At 42.9% G+C, this 24,774-nt stretch overlaps 1 protein-coding gene across 3 annotated transcripts in view; it reads right to left on the bottom strand.

Moving 5' to 3' along the window:
• ccdc50a (coiled-coil domain containing 50a) overlaps positions 1 to 24,774 on the bottom strand; it is a 147,438-nt gene that overhangs the window by 6,068 nt on the left and 116,596 nt on the right. For all 3 annotated transcript variants that reach the window (XM_073041727.1, XM_073041728.1, XM_073041729.1), the window contains 2 exons: positions 20,944 to 21,023; positions 5,339 to 5,439 (listed from right to left, as the gene is read on the bottom strand). In XM_073041727.1, coding sequence (XP_072897828.1) covers positions 5,339 to 5,439; positions 20,944 to 21,023 — 181 coding nt within the window. The remainder of the gene's footprint in view (positions 1 to 5,338; positions 5,440 to 20,943; positions 21,024 to 24,774) is intronic.

The following is a 24,774-nucleotide window of genomic DNA, read 5'->3' as shown; positions in this document are numbered from 1 at the left end:
CTCCCCATTTAGATAATAGTCTGCACTATTGCTCCTTTTACAAAAGTGCATTATTATACATTTCCCAACACTGTATTCCATCTGCCACTTTTTGACCACTCTTGTCAATTTGTCTAAGTCCTGCTGCAATTGCGTTGCATCCTCAGCACTACCTACCCCTCCACCTATCTTTGTGTCATCCACAAACTTTGTCACAAAGCCATCAATTCCATTATCCAAATCATTGCCAAATAATGTGAAAAGCAGTGGTCCCAATACTGAGTCCTGAGGAACACCACTAGTCACTGGCAGCCAACCATAAAAGGCTCCCTTTATTCCTCTCTCCATGTCAGTATCTTTCCTGTAATGCCATAGGATTTTATCTTGTTAAGCAGCCTCATGTGTGGCACCTGATCAAATGGCTTCTGGAAATTCAAGTAAATGACATTCACTGCCTCTCCTTTGTCCACCTTGCTTGTTACTTTCTCAAAGAACTCTAACAGATTTGTCAGACAAGATTTCCCTTTACAGTAACTATGCTGACTTTGACCTTACTTTATCATTAGTCTCCAAGTACCCTGAAACCTCATCCTTAATAATAGAATCAAACATTTTCCCAACCACTGAGGTTAGGCTAACTGACCTAAAATTTCCTTTCGTTTGCCTTCCTCCGTTCTTAAAGAGTGCAGTGATATTTGTAATCTTCCAGTCCTCCAGGACCATGCCAGAATCAAGTGATTCTTGAAAGATCATGACCAATGCATTTGTCATCTCTTCAGCAACCTCTCTTAACATTCAAGTGAAATGGTGCAGCAGGAGGGCTTAGTTTTTGAATCTGAATTGCAGGGAAGGTGGGACCTGGACAGAAATTTTGAGAGTACAGAGTTTATATGTACCTATCAGAGTAAAAGGCAAGGATTACAGGTTTAGGAAACTTTGGCTTGGGAGATACTGAGGCTTTGGTTAAGAAAAATAAGGAGGTGCATAGCAGGTATGGGCAGGTAGGAACAAATGAGGTACTTGAGGAGATTAAGAAATGAAAGAGAACACATAAGAAGGTGATCAGGAAGGCTAAAAGAAGGCATGAGGTCGCTCTAGCAGACAAGGTGAAGGAGAATCCTAAGGGATACTACAGATATGTTAAGAACAAAAGGATTGCAAAAGACAAAATTCGTCTTCTAGAAGATCAGAATGGTAATTCGTGTGAGAAACCAAAACAGATGGGCGAGATCTGAAATCTCTATGTACTCCGGAGGCAAACAGAAGTGAGGCAAAGCAGCATCAACTTCATGGACCTCATACAGAATACAGAAGAGGAGGTGTTTGCTGTCTTGAGGCAAATCAGGGTGGATAAATCCCCAGGACCATAAGACCATAAGACTGTAAGACACAGGAGCAGAATTAGGCCATTAGCCCAACGAGTCTGCTCCGCCATTCAATCATGGCTGAACCTTTTTTTCTATCTCCTCCTCAACCCTAGTTGCCGGCCTTCTCCCCATAACCTTTGATGCCAGTCAAAAACCTATCAATCTCTGCCTTAAATACACCCAACAACCTGGCCTCCACAGCTACAGGTGGCAACAAATTCCACAAATTCACCACCCTCTGGCTAAAGAAATTTCTCTGCATCTCTGTTTTGAATGGATGTCCCTCTATCCTGAGGCTGTGCTCTCTGGTCCTAGACTCCCCACCATGGGAAACATCTGTTCCACATCTACTCTGTCTAGACCTTTCAACATTCAAAAGTAAATTGAAATTGAGCTCGCAGGCACCACTTGCATTGGTAGCTCGTTCCACACTCTCATGACCCTCTAAATGAAGAAGATCCCTCTCATATTCCCTTAAACATTCATCTTTTACACTTAACCCATGACCTGATTGTAGTCCCACCCAACCTTGGTGTAAAAAGCCTGCTTGCATTTATCCTATCTACAACCCCTCATAATTTTGTATACCTCTATCAAATCTTCTCTTATTCTTCTACGTTCTACGGAATAAAGTCCTAACATATTCAATCTTTCCAAAAATTCGGGTTCTCAAATCCCAGCAACCTTAGAACATTACAGCACTGGAATCCCTTCAGCAGGGCAGAAATAGCCAATACCAGAGGGCATGGGGGTTGAGGGGGGGGGGGGCCACAGTAGCACAGTGGTTAATGCGGCAGCCTGACAGCTCAGGGTGCCGGAATTCAGAGTTCAATTCCGACATCCTCTGTAAGGAGTCCATAAGTCCATCCTATGGAATGTGTGGGCTTTCTCTGAATTCCCCGGTTTCCTCCCAATGTCCAAAGATGTAGCAGTTAGCAGGTTAATTGGTCATTGTAAATTGTCCTGGTTTAGGTTTAATTGGGGGTTGCTAGGTGGCGTGGCTCAAAGGGCCAGAAGAACCTATTCTGTGCTGCATCTCAGTAAATAAATGACTGGAGGAAAGTACTGAGGGATGTCATAGATAAGTTTGTATCATGAGAGTGGTGAATGTGTGACACACACTGCCAGCATGTTGGTAAAGGTAGATACATTAGGGACATTTAAGATAGATGCTAGAAAATTGGAGGATTATGTGGGAAGGAAGGGTTAGATTGATCTTGATGTAGGTTAAAAGGTCGGAACAACAGAGTAGGCCAAAGGGTCTGTACTGTGCTGTACTGCTCCATGTAGAACCACATGTAAAGAATTAAAGACACTGAAACCAACTAAAATAACACAGCTCCATTTACCTCTTTGCTGATCTCTCAATTGAACCATTGTGTGTGTGCCAGGTTTAGTCCTAGTGCTGGCTTCCTGGCCCAACAGCTTGGGAGTTTGCACCAGGTCATACTGACTGGTTGGACTCCAAGGGGAATCTGCCTGTGCAGTTGGCAGATCGAGGATAAAACGGAAACCAGGACTTGTGAAGGGAAAACATTAGCAAGTGCCAACATCATTACTGGCAGATGATATGACGACCCAAGTCCACTTATTTTGCTTATTCTTACACACATCTGTGCTTTTCATCTCAAATACTCAATCATTTTCTACCACTTTCTGACACTGGCAATTATTTTTGAGACAGATATAACCCAGAACACAAAGCAATACAGTGCAGTACAGCATATACAACCTTGAGATTCATTTTCTTGCAGGCGTTCATGGTAAATATGAAGAGAAAAAAAGCAATAAATATCACCAGGAGAAGAGGCAGAACAGAATAATGATGGTGCTAAACAGCGACTCCTTTGCTTCCATCTTTAGAAGCAGTTCTATTTCCATCATTAATATCTTTATTTTTCCTTTTCAGGGTTCTTTTGAAGACCCTGACCTGGAGTTACATGCTGACTTCGGTTCTTTGCGGGAATGGGAGCTGCTCCTGGGGTTTTATAAGTGATCGTTGTTGTTTGGCACACCAAGGGCTCGGCCTAAGAGTCCGGCTCGGATTTGGAAGCCTAGGATCTCGGGGCTCTGGAGAGGGGTGGATTGAGGGTCGGTGTCACGGCAGGAGACCTGTGTGTTATCGGGGGAATCGGATTATCTGTGGCAGTGCGCTCAGTGACCTGAGATCTTTGAGATCTTCTGGCACAGAGCTTGAAAAAAACGACGCAATGGACTTTTAACGTCATAAACCAGTGAGCTGTTTGTTATGTCTCCCTGCTTGCTGGGAAAACGGAGACAGTCCCATCTCCCTTATTAGTGAGAGAGAGAGAGAGTATGTTGTATACTGGGTGAAACGCAAAGTCTTTGGGGTTACTGCAAGTCTGCGACTTTGCTAATGCTTTGCTCACGGTGAGTGCTCGCGAAGGGTGCTGATGCTTTTTTTTTGCCGGTGAGGGGAGGGGGGGGGGGATCGTTGCTTGCTGCCGCTTACGCACGGGAGAGAGGGGAGCTGGGGTGGACTTTGGGTTTCTAACATTTAACTGTCGTTCATTCTTCAGGCCATTCCTCTGTTTTCGTGGATGGTTGCGAAGATAAAGCATTTCAGGATGTATATTGTATACATTTCTCTGACATTAAATTGGACCTTTGAACATGAGATGAAGAGTCCTTGAGAGTGAGTCGATAGGTTGTGGGAGAGTTCGGTGTCGGGGCAATCATTCCTTACACCAGCAACCTACAGGCCATGACACTCAGGCTCGGGCTATAGGTTATTTTGTTGTGACTGTGTGTTTTACTGTTACCGTAATTATATGTGGTACATGCATGTGTGACTACTGGTACTGTATTTTACACCTTGGCCCCAGACGAATGCTGTATCGCTTGGCTGTATTTATGAATGGTTGAATGATAATTAAACTTGAACTAGTGGTTACAGTTCTTTACATGATTCTGGAAGCTTCTCTAGCATCACACTATTTAAATCGTGCCTGGCTATCTTTTATCTACGTATTTGATGGAATGTTCTGCATCTATGGGGTACAAGAAGGGCTAAACCGCTATCTTATAGTCCTTATTCTTTTGCTGCTCTTTGCTACTAGACTTTCACTAACTCTCCATTTCCAATTCTCTTTGCTCTACTAGTGCTTAATAAAATGATCGTGAAGCAACAAGTTCTCCACGAATAGCCTGGAAGATGTGTGCCCTCGAGGCAGGGAGGTTGGAAGTTGGGGACTGGCTCAGTGGGTGACCCGATTCCTCACCGCTTTCACTGACGAAGACTAAAACATTGAGACCGGGACCAAGACAGCAGGCAGTGTGGCTGCTGATCGCTGGCTACAGTTGAAGGAAGGCCCCTGTACTCGAGCGATCCCTCTCTCACTCTCTTTTGATGGAGAGAGAGTTTGTTGGTCTTTCAAACAGGGGCAGGGGGCTTGGAGAAGCAACGTGGAATACTGAAATATTGGAACAGCTCCCACTGTTGCAGGAGCAACCTCCCTCTCCGTCTGTCTTTCGCTGGGGTGAGAGGGCACTGTTTGAGATACTGAAGAGCTCGTTTGTACTGTCTGATGGACTTTGGATCAATAGTCTTTGGTCTTTCTGTTGCTGTATTGTGGGGGAGTCAGTGTTTCTGCTGACATGGGTGGGGGTGGAGTAGGTGTGTCAATGCTTTTTCCAACGGTTGGGGAGGTCGATGCTTTTGCTGCTGCTGCTCGTGTGAAGGGAGGGGGCTTCGATGTTTCTATCATTCTACGGGGATCTTTGTTTTCTGGATGTCTGTGAAGAGGATGAACTTCAGGTTGTATACTGTGTACATTGAAACTTTGAAGTTTTATGCCTCTTTCCAGACTTCTGAAAGAACCTTGGATTAAAAAGATTAGAATCTGACATGTCCAGTGTTGGTATCATCCCCACTCCTGAACGCAGAGCTTCAATACGACAGAACATTTGATCCCAACACCAGCACTTTATTCCCCCCAGCTGAGGATCAGCACTGTGCGGCTGTACGGTACCTTTCTGTGATGACTCAGGGGGCCGTGAGGCTGGACGTGAAGGACGCTGTGAGCTTGGCCTCTGGTCCAAGTGATCCGAGCCTGCTCGGTAGGCAGGAGGTCTGCAATAAAGAAAACTGCAGCATAAGGCTGACTGGAAGATGCCAAAGGAAAGATCGCCCAACTTCTTCCCCAACACTGCCAGTCTTCCAACAGATTAACATTATAATACCAATGAAAGGCATCAGGTAGGGAGGAGAGATTTCACCCTCCCCCCTCCCCTATTCTTCAATTCTCCACTCTGACTCGCCTCTTGCTTCTCCTCTTCTCTTCACCTGCCTATCAGCTTCCCCTTTCTCCTCTATCAGGTTCCTTCTTCCTTTGCCTTTTCTACCTATCACCTCCCAGCTTCTTACTTCAACCGTCCCCCCACCCCATTTCCCCTCATTTGGCTTCACTCCTCCTCCTCCCCCTCACATCTTCTTATTCTGATGCCTTCTCCCTTCCTTACGAGTTCTGCTGAAGGGTCTGGGCTCAAAACGTTGACTATTTATCCTCTCCGTAGATGCTACCTGACCTGCTGAGTTCCTTCAGCATTTTGTGTGTGTTGCTACTGAGGGGAGTGCAAAGAGTCCTACAAGAGGAAGCTGGAGTACAAGCTCCAGCAGAATGTGGTCGGCATGAAGCAGATCACTGGCTTCAAGGTTAAGGAAATAAATATCGAGGACTACCTGGATAAGACCAATGAATTGAACTTGTTTTTCAAAAGGTTCAGTACGGGACCTCCTGCTGTCCCCTCCTGCACTCCACCCCTCCTTCCCCTCTGTGTTCCAACCCCCTCACTTTAGAGTATCCTGCCTCGATGGGGATGACCATCCTTCCCCACATGACTGTGACTACATCAAGGCAAGGCTGCTGGACCAGATGGTATCAGCCCCAGGGTACTGAAAGCCTGTGCAAGCCAGCCATCTGGTATTTTGCAGCACCTACACAATCTGAGTCTGAGTCAGGAAAAGATACCAGTTCTATGGAAGACTTTCTGTACCGAAGAAGGCGACTCCATCAGGACTTAATGACTATAGACCATTTGCCCTCAAATCTCGTGATGACCATGCTGGAGAGGCTGGTCTTGACTTGGACCCTTTACAGTCTGCCTACCAACCTCATGTGGGAGTGGAAGATGCCATCATCTACCTGTTGCAGAGAGCTCACTCCCACCTGGATGATACTGGTGGCATTCTGAGAATCACTTTTTTTGATTTCTATAGTCCTTTAATACAATCCAGCCATTTCTTCTGAGTGAGAACCTGCAAAGGGTCAACATAGACAAATCCCCTAACTCCTGGATTACTGACTACCTGACAGACAGACCCCAGTTTGTATAGCTGGGTAGTTCTCTGTCTGAGATGGTGGTGAGTGGCACTGGAGCACCACAAGGGACTGTCCTGTCTCCACTTCTGTTCACAATGTACACCTCATTCTTACAGTAGAACTGAGTCTTGCCACTTGGAGAAGTTCCCTGATGACTCCGCAATGGTTGGCTGTATCAGAGCTGGGCAGGAGCTTGGTGGACACGTTTCTGGAATGAATCACCTGCTCCTGAATGTGGCCAAAGGCTGGGAGATGGTGATTGATTTTAGGAGGAAGAGGACTGTGATGAGTCCTGTATACATTCTGGGAGAAGCTGTTCTGGTGGTGGAGGAGTACAAATACTTGGGTATTCACCTCAACAATAGACTTGACTGGAAAACCAACAGCAGGGCTGTTTACAAGACAAGGACATAGACTCTATTTTCTAAGGACGCTGAGATCTTTTACTGTGTGCAGCAGGATGTTGGAGATCTTTTACCAGTCTGTTGTAGTGAAACAAACTGTTATCCATTATGGACAACCAGGCACATCCTCTCCATGACCTACTGAATAAGCAGTGAAGCACCTTTTCGAACAAACTCCACTGTCACAAGGATCGTTATAGGAAATCTTTCCTACCAAGTGCATAAGCATATACAACAGTTCATCTCTGAGCAACAGGAGAACACACATCATAGTACATAGTCTCTGTTTTATTATTTGGCACGTTATTATTGCACATTAGCACTGTTTATTCTAATTCTGTACTTTATTATTAGTTAAGTGTGTTTTTCAACGTTGCTGCTGTAACAAAAAAAAATCCACTTGGGATCAATAAAGTACTTATTATTATTATTTACCTTTTGTGTTAATTAACCAAAGTAGAAAAACATGCAATGTCACAAGCTCCTCTGTATATGATAGGCCCACTTACAATACTGAAGAGGCATCTCGGCAGGAACTTGATCCAACAGAAGAGGGACATGGATTAGTGTAGATAGAATTGATGGGCAGCAAAGATACTTCGGGTCGAAGGGCCTGTTTCTAAGTCAAACAACTGATTCTGAACAGAATGGACATAACCGCAATGGAGCTTAAAGTTTTCCACTGAGGTTGGATGGAACTACAACCAGAGATAATGGGTTATGGGTGAAAAGTTTAGGGGGAACATGAGGGGGAACTTCTTCACTCAGATGGCGATGATGATGATGTGCCTAGCGTCAGGCGTATTCTTTTGTGTGGCCATTATACACAACATCATGCTTAGAGTGAGCAGTCTTTAAATAGCTTCCATTGTGTGTGTTTGTGTTCAAAAAGCAGTGAACTTTGTCACTGATAGTTGTTGAGAAAGATGGCTGAATCAAAGGTGATGATGAATCAGCATCCGAAAATCTGGCTGAGTGGTGCCATAACAACAACCTCTCATTCAATATCAGCAAGACCAAGGAGCTGATTATTAACTTCAGGAGGAGAAAACTGAGGTCCATGAGCCAGTCCTCATCAGACGATCAGAGGTGGAGAGGGTCAGCAATTTTAAATTTGTCAGAATTATCATTTCAGAGGATCTGTCCAGCGCACAAGTGCCATTACGAAGGAGGCACAAAGAAAGCTTGGCAGCGCCTCTACTTTCTCAGAGGTTTGCAAAGATTTTGCATGTCATCTAAAGCTCTGACAGACTTCTATAGATGTATGGTGGGGATTATATGTGACTGGCTGTATCACAGCCTGGTATGGAAATATCAATACCCTTGTATGGAAAATCCTACAAAAAGTAGTGAGTACACTCTGGTCCATCATGGGAGAAGCCCTACACACTACTGAACAGATCTACAAGGAATGCTGTCACAGGAAAACAGCATCCATCATCACTCAGGACATGCTCTCCTCTCACTGCTGCCATCAGAAAGGAGGTACAGGAGCCTCAGGACCTACACCTCCAGGTTCAGGGACAGTTATTACTCCTCAACCATCAGGCTCTTGAACCAGAGGAAATAACTTGACTCGCCTATCACCGAACCAGACGAAATTTCAAGGACTCTTCATCACATGTTCTCAATATTTATTGCTTGTTTATTTATTTATTTCTAAAAATCTTTCTTTTTGTATTTGCATAGTTTGTTGTTTTTTTGCACATTGGTGCCTGTCTGTCCTGGTGGGTGTGGTCTTTCACTGATTCCATTATGTTTCTTGTATTTAGTATATATGTCTGCAAGAAAATGACTCTCAGGGTAGTATATGGTGACATACATGTACTTTGATAATAAATTTACTTAGGACTTTGAAATAAGCATGAAAACAATTCAGAACTGTTTTCCTCACTGCGGTTTCAAACATTCAGGCTTGGAGATACCAGAAATGGCCATGAGTGAAAATGCAAAGGTTTCACTACTTCAAGTTTGGAACTATGAAGAATTTGAAGTTTTTCATCTTGAACATTGCAATTAAAATGAATAGTTGGAGGATGCAATCATCAAAAGTATTGTACGAAGACAGTCCCTTATCTGCCCTAACCTGTAATTTCAGTCTCTGAGGTCAACATAAGAGCATCCTTCAGGAGGGTGAACCCACAGAAAGCAACAAGCCCAGATGGGGTACCTAGCCGTACTAAAGACCTGTGCCAATCAACTGGCTGGAGTGTTCTCTGATATCTTTAAGCTCTTGCTTTGGTAGACTGCGGTGCCCACCTGTGTCTGGCAGGCTTAAATTATACCGGTCTGTAAGAAGCATGTGGTAACTTGCCTGGATGACTATTGCCAAACTGCATTTACATCCACTGTGATGAGTGTTTTGAGAGGCTGGTGATGATCCTGTCTGATACGCAACTTGGATCCACCCCTTTTGGCTCAAAGGTTCAACAGCAGATGCCATCTCATTGGCTCTTCACTCAAACCTGGATCATCTGGGCAGTGGAGATGCATACATCTGGATGCTCTTCATTGACTACAGCTTGCCATTAAGTACTATCAACAGCTCAAAGCTAATCAATAGGCATCATTACCTCCTTAACTGGATGCCTGATCTCCTCACTTGCTGACCCCAGTCAGTTCAGATTGGCAACCACGATCTCCCTCAGCACAGGTGCACCATAAGGAACTGAAGAGATTTGGTATGTCAACAAATTTGCTCAAAAACTACTATAGATGTACCATGGAGAACATTCTGACAGGCTGCATCACTGTCTGGTATGGAGGGGCTACTGCACTGGACCGAAAGAAGCTGCAGAGGGTTATAAATCTAGTCAGCTCCATCTTGGGTACTAGCCTACAAAGTATCCAGGATATCTTCAAAGAGCGGTGTCTCAGAAAGGCAGCGTCCATTATTAAGGACCTCCAGCACCCAGGGCATGCCCTTTTCTCACTGTTACCATCAGGTAGGAGGTACAGAAGCCCGAAGGAACATACTCGGCGATTCAGGAACAGCTTCTTCCCCTCTGCCATCTGATTTCTAAATGGACATTGAACCCTTGGACACGACTGCACTTTTAAAATATATATTATTTCTGTTTTTGCATGATTTTTAATTTACTCAATATACGTATACTGTAATTGATTTACTTATTTATTTTTTTTCTACATTATGTATTGCATTGAACTGCTGCTGCTAAGTTAACAAATTTCATGAAACATGCTGGCGATAATAAACCTGATTTTGATTTTGAGGATGTGTGCTTATCCCCTGCTCTACTCTACACAAAGTTCAAAATAAGTCTATTATCAGCGTACTCCTCAACCCTTTGCTCATATAAATGTTACAAACTGGAACTTTGATCAATTTAACTCAGAATTTTTCATTTGTGAATCACATGATTCTTTTTTTCCCTAAAGTAGAGCCTAAAAAACATGGAAAATTGTAAAGCATGAGAAAGTGAAACTTCAAAAACTGAAACGTCAGCAGTTCAAAAGTACTCATCCCCCTTTGCCTAGTACTTAATTAAACCACCACTCACACCCAGTGGTCTTCTAGGTTGTCCCTATCAGCTTTGCACAACACGATGGAGCAAGATTTGCACAATTGCCCAGGCTGTGTCAGGTTAATCGAGGAGCGGCGTTGGACAGCAATCTTGAGGTCTTGCCAGAGATATTCAATTGGGTTAAGGTCAGCATTCTGACTGGGCCACTCAAGGACTTCAATTTTCTTCATTTGAAGCCACTCATGGTTGCTCTGGCAATGTGCTTTGGGTCGTTGTCCTACTGAAAGACGAACCTCCTCCTAGTTTAAGCTTTTTAGCAGAGGCTAGGAGGGTTTTATGCAGGACCTCTCTGTAGTTAGCAGCATTCATCTTCCCACCAACCCTGACCAGATTTCCAATCCCTGCTGCTGAAAATCATCCTTAAAGCATGATACTACATCCACCATACTTTACAGTAGGAATGGTGCTATCTGGCTGATGTTCAGCATTTGATTTACATCATACACACCACTTAGTGCTGAGGCCAAAAACACTTTCCAACCACAAGACTTTCTTTCACATCTGTACAGTAAGTGATTTTTTGCAAAGTCTTTACAGGCAAGGATATGCTTTTTTTTAAAAAGTGGTACATGTGCTGTAAATCTGATCCTGCCATCAATTAGGTAACACCATCCCTACTTGTATAGTGGAGGTAGCAAAAACGGCTTCGGAGGTAGCAAAAACTCCCTCCTAAACTGTGCCCTTTAATATTTGATTCCTCTTCTCTGTGAAAAAGACTTTCACCTTGTCCATAACCCTTATGATTTTATACACATCCATAATATCACTCTGTCTGCTACAATCCAAGGAATAAAATCTTAGCATACACAACCTCTCCCTATAACTTAGGGAACATTCCTGTAAATTTCAATTCTTTTTAAAAAAGGTGATGCCTCAAAAAGGCAGCATCATCATTAAGGACTCCCATCACCAGGACATGCCCTCTTCTCATTGCTACCATCAGGGAGGAGCTACAGGAGCCTGAAGGCACACACTCAACGTTTCAGGAACAGCTTCTTCCCAACAACTTATTTAATTTAATTTAACACTACTTATTCAATTTAATTTTAAAAAATATTTCTTATTGTAATTTATAGTTTTTAAAATTATTATGTATTGCGGCATACCGCAGCTGCAAAACAACAGATTTCATGACATATGTCAGTGATATTAAACCTGAATCTGACTTGGATTCTTCTCTACATTTTTGGATTTTCAAATGTCATGGAAAAAGGAGAACAAGACCAAAGGTTAATATCCTGACCTAGAGAAAGGCCAACTTTGAGGGTATTAGGCAGGATCTAGCTGGGATCAACTGCATGACTCCACGTAAAGGCACAGAAACAGTTGGCAAGTTGGCTTTTAAAAGTTCAAAGTTCAAAAATAAAATTTTAAAAAAGTTCAAAGTTCAAGTAAATTTATTAACAAACTACATACACAGTATGTACCATATACCACCCTGATATTCCTTTCCTTGTGGGTGTTCATAGTAAGTAGAAGCACAACAGAATCGATGAAAAAAGTAACCAAAAAAAAAGCAATAAATATTGAGAACATGATTTCCAGGGACCAATATCCTGGCAGGGAGGTTTGCTAAGGCTAGTGGGGAGAGTTTAAACTAGAATTGCTGGAGGGTGGGAACCAAAATGAAGAGATGGAGGAAGGGGCCGTTGGCTCACAAATAGAAACATAGAAAACTTACAGCACAATACAGGCCCTTCGGCCCACAAAGCTGTGCCGAACATGTCCTTACCTTAGAAATTACCTGGGGTTACCCATAGCCTTCTATTTTACTAAGCTCCGTGTACCTATCCAGGAGTCCCTTAAAAGACCCCATCGTATCCGCCTCCACCACCGTCGCTGGCAGCCCATTCCACACACTCACCACTCTCTGCGTAAAAAAACTTACCACTCTCTGCATAAAAATATAGAGAAAAGTTTGTAGAGAGTGTGAGAGGGAGGATAGGCAGGTGATAGAGAATGGATGCGCTCAGACTGATGGTCTGAGATGTGTCTATTTTGATGCAAGGAGTGTCATGAAGAAAGCAGATGAGCTTAGAGCGTGGATCAGTACTTGGAGCTATGATGTTGTGGCCATTACAGAGACTTGGATGGCTCAGGGGCAGGAATGATTACTTAGAGTGCCAGGCTTTAGATGTTTCAGAAAGGAAAGGGAGGGAGGCAAAAGAGGTGGGGGCGTGGCACTGTTGATCAGAGATAGTGTCATGGCTGCAGAAAAGGAGGAAGTCACGGAGGGATTGTCTACTGACTCTCTGTGGGTGGAATGTAGGAACAGGAAGGGGTCAATAATTTTATTGGGTGCTTTTTATAGACCACCCAATAGTATTATGGATATCTAGGAGCAGATAGGGAGACAGATTCTGGAAATTTACAATAATATCAAGGTTGTTGTGGTGGGAGATTTTAATTTCCTCAATATTGATTGGCATCTCCCTACAGTGAGGGGTTTAGATGGGTTGGAGTTTGTTTTGTGTGTTCAGGAAGGTTTCTTGACACAATAAGCCTAAAGAGGAGAGGCTGTACTTGATCTGGTATTGGGAAATGAGCCTGGTCAGGTATCTGGTCTCTCAGTGGGAGAGCATTTTGGAGATACTGATCATAATTCTATCTCCTTTACCATAGCATTGGAGAGAGATAGGAGCAGACAAGTTAGGAAAATGTTTAATTGGAGTAAAGGGAAATATGAAGCTATCAGGCAGGAACTTGGAAGTATAAATTGGGAGCAGATGTTCTCAGGGAAATGTACGGCAGAAATGTGGCAAATGTTTAGGGAATATTTGTGTGGCATTCTGTATAGGTACATTCCAATGAAACAGGGAAGGGATGGTAGGGTACAGGAACTGTGGTGTACAAAGGCTGTTGAAAATCTAGTCAAGAAGAAAAGCTTACAGAAGGTTCAAAAGCTAGGTAATGATAGAGATCTAGAAAATTATAAGGCTAGCAGGAAGGAGCTTAAGAATGACATTAGGGCCAGGAGGGGCCATGACAGGGCCTTGGTGAGCAGGATTAAGAAAAACCCAAGACATTCTACAAGTATGCGAAGAGCAAGAGGATAAAACATGGGAGAATAGGACCAATTAAGTGTGACAGTGGAAAAGTGTGTATGGAACCAGAGGAGATAGCAGAGGTACTTAATGAATACTTTGTTTCAGTATTCACTACGGAAAAGGACCTTGGCGATTGTAGGGATGACTTACAGCAGACTGAAAAGCTTGAGCATATAAACATTAAGTAAGAGGATGGGCAGGAGCTTTTGAAAAGCATCAAGTTGGATAAGTCACTGGGACTGGATGAGATATACCCCAGGCTACTATGGGAAGCAAGGGAGCAGATTGCTGATCCTCTGGCGATGATCTTTGCATCATCAATGGGTACGGGAGAGGTTCCGGAGAATTGGAAGGTTGCGGATGTTGTTCCTTTATTCAAGAAAGGGAGTAGAGATAGCCCAGGAAATTATAGACCAGTGAGTCTTACTTCAGTGGTTGGTAAGTTGCTGGAGAAGATCCTGAGAGACAGGATTTATGAACATCTGGAAAGGCATAATATGACTAGGAATAGTCAGCATGGCTTTGTCAAAGGCAGGTTGTGCCTTATGAACCTGACTGAATTTTTTGAGGATGTGACTAAACACATTGATGAAGGTAGAGCAGTAGATGTAGTGTATATGGAATTCAGCAAGTCATTTGATAAGGTACCCCATGCAAGGCTTATTGAGAAAGTAAGGAGGCATGGGATCCAAGGGGACCTTGCTTTGTGGATCCAGAACTGGCTTGCCCACAGAAGGCAAAGAATGGTTGTACATGGGTCATATTTTGCATGGACCAGTGGTGTGCCTCAGGGATCTGTTCTGGGAGCCCTTCTGTTTGTGATTTTTATAAATGACCTGGATGAGGAAGTGGAGGGGTGGGTTAGTAAATTTGCTGATGACACAAAGGTTAGAGGTGTTGTGGATAGTATGGAGGGCTGTCAGAGGTTACAGTGGGACACTGATAGGATGCAAAATTGGGCTGAGAAGTGGCACATTTTGATAGGTCAATATGATGGCAGAATATAGTATTAATGGTAAGACTCTTGGCAGTGTGGAGGATCAGAGGGATCTTGGGATACGACTCCATAGGACACTCAAAGCAGGTTGACTGTGTTGTTAAGGAGACATACGGTGTATTGACCTTCATCAATCATGGGATTGAGCTCAAGAATTGAGAGGTAATGTTGCAGCTATATAGGACCCTGGTCAGACCCCACTTGGAGTACTGTGCTCAGTTCTGGTCGCCTCACTATAGGAAGGATGTGGAAACTATAGAAAGGGTGCAGAGGAGACTTACAAGGAGTTTGGCTGGATTGCAGAGCTTGCGTTAAGAGAACAGGTTGAGTGAATTTGACTTTTTCTCCTTGGAGTGACGGAGGATGAGAGGTGACCTGATAGAGGTGTATAAGATGTGAGAGGCATTGGTCATGTGGATCGTCAGAGGCTTTTCCCAGGGTTGAAATGGTTAACATGAGAGGGTATAGTTTTAAGGTGCTTGGAAGTAGGTACAGAGGAGATGTCAGGAGTAAGTTTTTTTACGCAGAGAGTGGTGAGCACGTGGAATGGCCTGCCGGCAACGGTGGTGAAGGCGGATACAATAGGGCCTTTTAAGAGACCGTTGGATAGGTACTCTTAGAAAAATAGAGGGCTATGGGTAACCCTAGGTAATTTCTAAAGTAAGTACATGTTCAGCATAGCAGTGTGGGCCGAAGGGCCTGTATTGTCCTGTAGGTTTTCTATGTTTCTATGATTTGTAGAGTCCTCAAAGGTGAGTCCATAGATTGTGCAGTGATGGGCTGAGTGAAGTTGAGTGAAGTTATCCCCTCTGATTCAAAAGCCTAATGGTTGATGGGTCAGAACTGTTCTTAACCTGGTGGTGCGAGACCTGAGCCTCCTGTATCTCTTTCCAAATGGCAGAAGTGAAAAGAAAGCATGACTTTGGGCAGTATATTCCTGTTAGGATGAAGGGTAGAAAGACCAAGTTTTTCCGGAGCTGGAGTTCCTACATTGAGTTCAGTGCTGACTGGCAACTCCTGTAATGCTGTTGGTGTCAAACTGTATCGGTCTCTGCCGTTTCTTTAGACTCACTGGCTACATGGAGGACAACCCGCTCTCCATATCCCATTGCACTGGCTTGTATTTCACACAGACAGCTGGGACGCAACATCCATGGCCGACCTCAAAGGCCGCAGCTCTTTCTCTAACCCCGTTCCCACAGAGTGAGTGACCAGCTGTGGAGAATTGTGTGCCTACTGTGGGCAGGAGGAAACATGATGCACAAACAAAGGCTTTTGGCTGCTCAAACCATGATATGAATGTGGCTTATTGCCTAGGTTGATTCTACAAATTAAATTTAGCTGCCAAATATAATTCTTGGGGAACTGGCAATACTGGACCAGCCGGTTTGAAAGGTGTAACTTTCCACTCCTGCTGCCTTAACCCTTCAAGAGCAAACTTATAGAAACATAGAAAACCTACAGCACAATACAGGCCCTTCGGCCCACAAACTTGTGCCGAACGTGTCCCTACCTTAGAAATTGTTAGGCTTACCTATATTTTTCTAAGCTATATTTTTCTTACCTATATTTTTCTAAGTTCCATGTACCTATCTAAAAGTCTCTTAAAAAACCCTATTGTAGCCGCCTCTACCACCGTTGCCAGCAGCCCATTCCATGCGCTCACCACTCTCTGAGTAAAAAACTTACCCCTGGCATCTCCTCTGTACCTTCTCCCCAGCACCTTAAACTTGTGTCCTCTTGTGGCAACCATTTTAGCCCTGGGAAAAAGTCTCTGACTATCCACACGATCAATGCCTCTCATTATCTTATACACCTCTATCAGGTCACCTCTCATTCTCTGTTGCTCCAAGGAGAAAAGGCTGAGTTCACTCAACCTATTCTCATAGGGCATGCTCCCAAATCCAGGCAACATCCTTGTAAATCTCCTCTGCACCCTTTCTATGGCCTCTACATCCTTCCTGTAGTGAGGTGACCAGAGCTGAGCACAGTACTCCAAGTGGGGTCCGACCAGGGTCCTATATAGCTGTAACATTACCTCTCAGCTCCTGAATTCAATTCCATGATTGATGAAGGTCAATACACCATACGTTTTCTTAACCACAGAACTGTGGTTATACTATGTAACTTGAGTGTTTATTAATATTATGGCCAATACAATTAGCCGTTAGGACAATTGGAGGAAAGTACGGGGGGATGTTAGAGATAAGTTATTTTAACACAGAGTGATGGATGTGTGGTGCATCATGGTGGTAGAGGCAAATACATTAGGGACATTTAAAAGACTCTTAGGTAGGCACATAAAGAATAGAAAAACAAAGGGCGATGTGGGAGGGAAGGGTTACATTGATCTTGAAGTGGGTTAAAAGACCACTGGGGCACATTCTGCACTGTGCTGGAATGTTCTATGTTGTGGATTCTTCAGACTGTAGGTGGATTCCAGCATATCTTTAGGTGTGTTAGTCGTTGACATTAATGACATACTTCATAATATGTTTTGATGTACATGTGATAAATAAATGAATCAGAATGTGAATGTGATGGGGCAAACAGGGCAGTGATCTTTAACTGATCCTTTGTTATTTCATTAAGAGTGTGTTGGAAAATTGTTATTTTCTTTGCAGCTTAACAACTTGTGTCTGCCAGCATTTTTTATAACTACTTATAAACATGTAACTGTTCAGCATGTTTCCTGGTGGTCACAGTATGTATAAGCAATTGTTTAGTGTCCCCAGTGTTTAGGTTTATATGAGCTGGAAGCTTCACTTGGTATTGCATTACTTGAATAGGGATATCTGACTGGTTAACTCTTATCTAAAAATTTGAATGGAATGCTTCTTTGGTATAAAAAGAGCTGAATGCAAAAACTCACCACCTTTATTTTTCCTTTCTATTCTCTTTATGCTTTTTAGTCCTTGCTTCTTGTTCCCCTTTCTCTACAAGCCCTCTGCAACTGTCCTTTTTCAATTGTCTTTGCTAATAAAACAATTGTGAAGCATCAAGTTTTGTGCCTCTTTCTTGACCTCTGAACCTTGGATTATAAATATAAAAATCCAATAGGTGCATGGGCAAACAATAAAAACATAGACTTAGTTTAGTAAAAAAAACACTAGTGGGGGGAGTTTGTAATTTTAAAGAAAAAAAGCCAATGGTGTTTGTGCTGCCTTTATGGCAGTTATTTAGTTTATAATATTTTCGCTTAGTAATTCATTTGTTAGCATTTTTTAGTTAAAGTTAGGATTGTTTAAGTAAATTCGTTGTCTGTAATATATCGCGGCATGCGATGACGTCACATCCGGTTTCGCCGCATCTTGTGGGAAAATACCGGTTTGGGAAAAACGGAACGGAGGGGGCTCACACGTGTGAGACCAGCGCAAGAAAGTTGTCTCTCTATGCATTAGAAATCACAGTGAAGCAACGCTGTAAGTTCATAGATAATCGATATGTTGAATTAAAATGTTAATGCCGATTCCGTTAAAAGTAATGACGGTTGATAAGGTTTATGTTTTCGTTAGTTAAAGAGTTGCGGATAGTTGTGTTGAAGTGTATTTAAAGCAGTCAATGGCGTAAGTAGATTCTGACTGTATGCTGCACTTTAATGTAATGTAGTTGTTGTAGTTTTACCTTTGCAAGTATTCACGATGTAAATGTGATATATAGAAGGAAACAAATACTGTACAAATCTTGTATTGTTTTATCAACAGTTTTCACCATACGTTAATGTGGAAGAGTGAACAGTAAATGGTTAATCTTACTGCGACCCTGTTTTCATTAACGACGGTTTACCTCGGTGTTTAGTTCAGCGTTAGCTTACACCTGAGCGAGAACACTACAGTGTTGAGAACTTTTGCTAACAGGGCAGTAGTTAGCTTTGTGTGACAGGGAAGGAGAAGTCAAATGAAGTAGAGTTTAATGTCTTGCACAAGTATGGTGAGGTATAATACAAAGAAAATATTGCCTGCAGCAATATTATGGGCATGAGAGGCACAGGCAACACAGACTCTTGGCCTCACAATCTACCTCGTTATAAGACCATAAAACATAGGAGCAGACTTAAGCTATTCTGCCCATCGAGTCTGTTCCATCATTCCATCATGAGTGATTTATTATCCCTCTCAATCCTATTCTCCTGCCCTCTCCCTGTAACCTTTGATGCACTGACTAATCAAGAACCTATCAACCTCCACTTTAAATGTACTCAATGACTTAGCCTCCACAGAAGTCTGTGGTTATGAACTCCATAGATTCACCACCCTCTGACTAAAGTATATTGCAATCAACACACACAAAACAAGCAGGCTGTATACCTTCAACAATGCACCTGTTAGAACTTGGAATATTTGCTGATATGCCAAACTTCCTTAAACTTCTAAGAAAGCAGAGGTATGTTGTGCTGGGCCGAAAAAGGTCTTTAATGAGACAGTTCAGCCAATCCGCTAACACCCAGAAATCTGAGTTGCTTATTCTCTCCACCTCTGACCCACCAGCATGAATTGGTACGTGATATGCAAACATCCCCTTTATGAAGTCAACAATTAGCTTCTTAGTTTTGTTGACATTAATTGTGAGGTTGTTAATTAGAACATAGAACAGTATAGCACAGGAACAGGCCCTTCGGCCCGCAATGTTGTGCTAAACAAATTAAATTAGGTTAAAAATTAAAGGTCCAATTGAAGGTTGCTGAAAAGTTACTTGACCTCAGTAAAGGTGAGGTGAAGGCCTCTGTCGGTCAGAGTTGGCCCTGGATATTGTATCCTAGCAGTCTAGATATGCAAGCCTGGGCGGTACGGTATGGAGAGCAAGCTGTTGCCCATAGCAAGCTCCCCCTCTCCTCGCATCTGATGAACCCAAAGATTCCTTCTCCTAGCTGAGCTGCAAGCCTATTTGCTCGGTGACTGGTTTTAAGACATCAGTAACCCACCTTTGCCCCTTCTCCTGTCAGTAGAAAAGTCCACCGGGCTTTGTAGTTAAGCTACACGTGAAGGCCAAGAGCTGGACTTGGTTGTCAGAAGCTATCTGAGGTGACAATGCAACACAAATCCATGCCTACTTCCCAACACAAGACAGGTTAGAACTGTAACACAATTGCCAACTAGGTAGCTTCCAATCTAATAGCACAAACATCAACTTCTCTAATTTCCAGAACTGTTTTCCACCTCTCCCTTCCCTCTTCTTCAATTCCCCACACTTGCCTCTTACCTTTTCTCCTCACCTGCTTATCACCTTCCAGTGGTGCCCCTCCTCTTTCCCTTTCTCCCACTCTCCTCTCCTACCTTTTCCACCTATCACCTCTTACTTCATACCCTCCTGTCCCTCACACATAGCTTCACCTATCACCTAGTTCTTATTCTGGCTTCTTCCCCCTTCCTTTCCAGTCCAGATGAAGGGTCTGAGTCAGAAATGCTGCCTGTTTAATCCTCTCCATAGATGCTGTCTGAACCGCAGAGTTCCTCCAACATCTTGTGTGTTACTCTGGATTTCCTGCATCTGCAGAATCTCATGTATTCATTAGTTTGCATTGTGATGCTGACATTTGAGCGTGCTTGACAATGAGTCATACAGACAGATATAGGCAGTCTTCAGAGAAACATCACCAAGAGTAGCCCTCACATTCAGGAAAGATGAAGATGAACATTACACAAGATTATAAAACTGCTTTTAGAAAATGCATCTTTATAAAACTCAAGTTCCGCCACATCTGGAGTATTGCCTACAGTTCTGGTCACCCCATTACAGGAAGGATGTCGAGGCTTTGCGGAGGATGCTGCCTGGATTAGAGGGGATGTGCTACAATGAGATGTGAGACAAACTTGAGTTGTTGTCTTTGGAGCACCAGACGTTGAGGAGAGATATGATAGAGGTTTATAAGATTATGACAGGCATAGTTAGAGTAGAAATACACTACCTTTTCCCAAGGTTGAAATGTCTAATACCTGAGGGTGTGCATTTAAGGTTAGAGGGAGTAATTCCAAAGGAGATGTGAAGGGCAAGTTTTCGTTTACACACAGAGTGGTGGGTGTCTGGAATGTGCTGTCTGGGGAGGTGGTAGAGGCAGAAACATTAGAGACTTTCAAGAGAAGTTTTGATAGGCAAAAGAATGTGAGGAAAAAGGAAGGATATGGACATTGTGTAGGCAGAGGAGATTAGTTTAGTTGGTCACTTGAATACTAATTTAACTGGAACAGCACAACATTGTGGGCAAAGGGCCGGTTCCTGTGCTGTACTGTTCCATCTTCTATTAAAGAGTTGTCCTTGTTTTTACCTTGCTGGTCGTTCAGGTTTCCCCGTTAGCGATTCCAGCTCATCCCGTGGTCTGGCTCTGACATACTCACTGCCGTCGTACTATACGGAGAAGATAAAAATATTAGAATCAGAGTTAAAATTAGAATCAGGTTTGAAAATCTCTGGCATATGTCGTAAAATTTGCAGTTTTGTAGCAGCAGTACATTGCGATATATAATTAAAATAAACATTACAGTAAGATATATATTTATAAGACTGTAATGTAAAGGAACAGGCCACCCAGCCCATCGAGTCTGCTCCTCCATTTCATCATGGCTGATCGGTTTTTCCTCTCAGCCCCAATCTTCTGTCTTCCACCCCACATCCCTTCATGCCCTGACCAATCCATAATATATCAACCTCTGCCATAAATATACAGAAGATACAAATGAATATATATATGTACACACACACACACACACACATAAAATTAAATTATTAGTGCAAAAACAGAGTAAAAAAAACTAGTGAGGTAGTGTACATGGATTCATTGTATATTCAGAAATCTGATGGTGGAAGGGAAGAAGCGGTTCTTGAAACATTGAGTGTGTGTCTTCAGGCTCCTGTATCTCCTCTTTGATGGTAGCAATGAGAAGAGAGCATGTCCTGGGTGATGGGGGTCCTTAACGATGGATGCCACCTTTTTTAGGCATTGTCTTTTGAAGGTAAAGTTGCAAAAGTCTGCAGATGTTGGAAATCCAGAGCAACACACAGAAAATACTGGAGCAGCTCAGCAGGTCAGGTTGCTTCTATGGAGATGATTAAACAGTCGACATTTCAGGCCAAGAAGCAGCTCTTCCTGATGAAGGGTCTCTGCCCAAAACATCGGCTGTTTATACATTTCCATACATGTTGTTGACCTGCTCAGTTCCTCTAACACTGTGAATGTCGCCTTTTGAAGGTGTCCATGACGCCGGGGAGCCAGTGCCCATGATGGAGCTGGCTGAGTTTACAACTTTCTACAGCTTTTTTCCGATCCTTTGCTGTGGCCCCTCCAGACCAGAGCGTGATGCAACCAGGTAGAATGCTCTCCACGGTACATGTAGCAGGTTGATAGTGTAGAGGGCAGCATGGTAGTGTACTTTGCAGTGATCAGAGTTCAGTTCATACCACTGTCGGTATGGAGTTTGTACATTCTTCCTTTGACAGTGTGGTTTCTACCGGGTGCTCCAAACTCCCCCCACACTCCAAAGATGTACAGGTTACGGTTCGTAGGTTGTGAGCATGCTATTTTGCTGCCAGAAGCATGGCGACACTTGCAGGTCCTCGGACTGTTTTAGTCTATAACACAATTAACGGATTCCACTATATGCTTCGATGTTTGAATGTTCAAAGTACATTTAATATCAAAGTACGTATACTATATACACCTCGAGATTCATCTCCTTAAGGGCAGCCACAAAACAAAGGAACCAAATAGAACCAGTTAAAAAAACAGACCGTCAAACGCCCAATGTACTGGACCCTCAGGTCCCACGCCATCAGTTTCAGGAACAGTCATTACCCCTCAACAATCAGGCTCTTTAACCAGAGGGGATAACTTCAATCAATTTCACTCACCACAACACTCAACTATATCTGTGACCTCCGGGTTCAATTTTAAGGACTCTTCAGCTCATGTTCTTGATGTTTATTGCTTATTCATTATTATTATTTATTTCCCCTTTCCTTTTGTATTTGCACAGTTTGTTGTCTTTTCAATATTGATTACTTGTCCTGTTCAGTGTGATCTTTCATTGACTCTATTGGGTTTCTAAGTATGCCTACAAGAAAACCAATCAGGGTCATATGTGGTGACATATATGTACTTTGATAATAAACTTACTTTACACTTTATAATCAGGAGGAAATAAGGAAACATTAATGAGAACTACCGTGTCTGATGTGCATTGCACCAACAGTCTGATTACAACAAATACCAAGAAACAGAGTGTGGGATTTGGCTAATTATCTCAGCAGTAGTCTCCACCCAAGAACCACAAGATTGAAGTTTAACCTGTTAACATTAATCATCCTAAACCATGCATGAAACTGAAGGCTCAAGACAGTTGTGTCACTTAGCAGGCAAGCTAGCACAGGCCCACACTGGTGGGTGGCAACCCTGCTCCTTCTGTGAATAGCGACACACACAAAATGCTGGTGGAATGCAGCAGGCCAGGCAGCATCTATAGGAAGAAGCACTGTCGACGGTTCTGTACATCTTTCTATAGATGCTGCCTGGCCTGCTGCATTCCACCAGCATTTTGTGTGTGTTGCTTGGATTTCCAGCATCTGCAGATTTCCGTGTGTTTGCATCCTTCAGTGAATGTTGCAGGATTTGCCTCCTAGATCCTCCTAAGGATGTAATGCTGAGGCTTTATACGACCATAAGACATAGGACCAGAATTAGGCCATTTGGCCCATTGAGTCTGTTCTGGCATTCTATCATGGTGGATTTATTTTCCATCAACCCCATTCTCCTGCCTTCTACTCATAACCATTCATTGCCACAGACGGCCATGGAGGCCAGCACTGGATATATTTAAAACAGAGGGTCATAGGTAATTACTAAGGGCATCAAAGGTTATTATATCTTAACGTCAGACTCCCTGCATAACAACAAACAAGAATGCATGAAGTAGAAACTGGAATTGGCAAATTTGAGGTCACTCCACCATTCATCACAATCAGAATCAGGTTTATTATCACTGGCATGTGACATGAAATTTGTTAACTTAGCAGCAGCAGTTCAATGCACTACATAATCTAGCAGAGAGAGAAAAAATATAAAAATAATAATAAATAAACAAGTAAATCAATTATGTATATTGAATAGATTAAAAAACATGCAAAAACATGAACACTGTATATTAAAAAAAAAAAGTTGAGATAGTGTTCAAGGGTTCAATGTCCATTTAGGAATTGGATGGCAGAGGGGAAGAAGCTGTTCCTGAATCGCTGAGTGTGTGCCTTCAGGCTTCTGTACCTCCTACCTGATGGTAACAGTAAGAAAAGGGCATGCCCTGGGTGCTGGGAGTCCTTAATAATGGACACAGCCTTTCTAAGACAGCGCTCCCTAAAGATGCCCTGGGTACTTTGTAGCCTAGTACCCAAGATGGAGCTGACTAGATTTACAACCTTCTGTAGCTTCTTTTGGTCCTGTACAGTAGGCACTCCATACCAGACTGTGATGCAGCCTGTCAGAATGCTCTCCACAGTACAACTGTAGAAGCTTTTGAGTGTATTTGTTGACATGCCAAATCTCTTCAATTTCTGATTGACCACTGTGCTCTATGCTGGTAACCCTTGGTTCCTTAATACCCTGAAGTCCATTGATCTGTCTTGGACGAACCAAATGAACTCAGTGAACAGAGTTCCCATTGCCCACTGTGCTGCAGAAATGCAATGCCCCTGAGAATTTAACAGGGTACAGTAACCATTTCCCCTCCCTCCACATCTTATTCTGGCATCTTCCTCCTTCCTTTCCTGTCCTAATGAAGGGTATCGGCCTGAAATGTCAACTGTTTATTAATTTCTATAGATACTGCCTGACCTGCTGAGTTCTTCCAGAGTTTTGTGTTTGTATTCATATGCCTCAAAAGTTGAAAGTAAATTTATTATCAAAGTACAAACAGTATATGTCCCATATAACCCTGAGATTCTTTATCTTGTGGGCATACCCAGTAAAGACAAGAAACACAACAGAATCAAGGAAAGACCACACCCAACAGTTCAGACAAACAACCAACATGCAAGAGACAACAATTGTACAGAAATACCGAATGAGTAAGTAAATAAACAAACAAGCAAGCAAGCAAGCAATAAATATTGA

The sequence above is a fragment of the Hemitrygon akajei genome, chromosome 3, assembly GCF_048418815.1.
Source record: "Hemitrygon akajei chromosome 3, sHemAka1.3, whole genome shotgun sequence".
NCBI classification, from domain to species: Eukaryota; Metazoa; Chordata; class Chondrichthyes; order Myliobatiformes; family Dasyatidae; genus Hemitrygon; species Hemitrygon akajei.
This window is presented reverse-complemented; position numbering and strand designations above follow the sequence as displayed.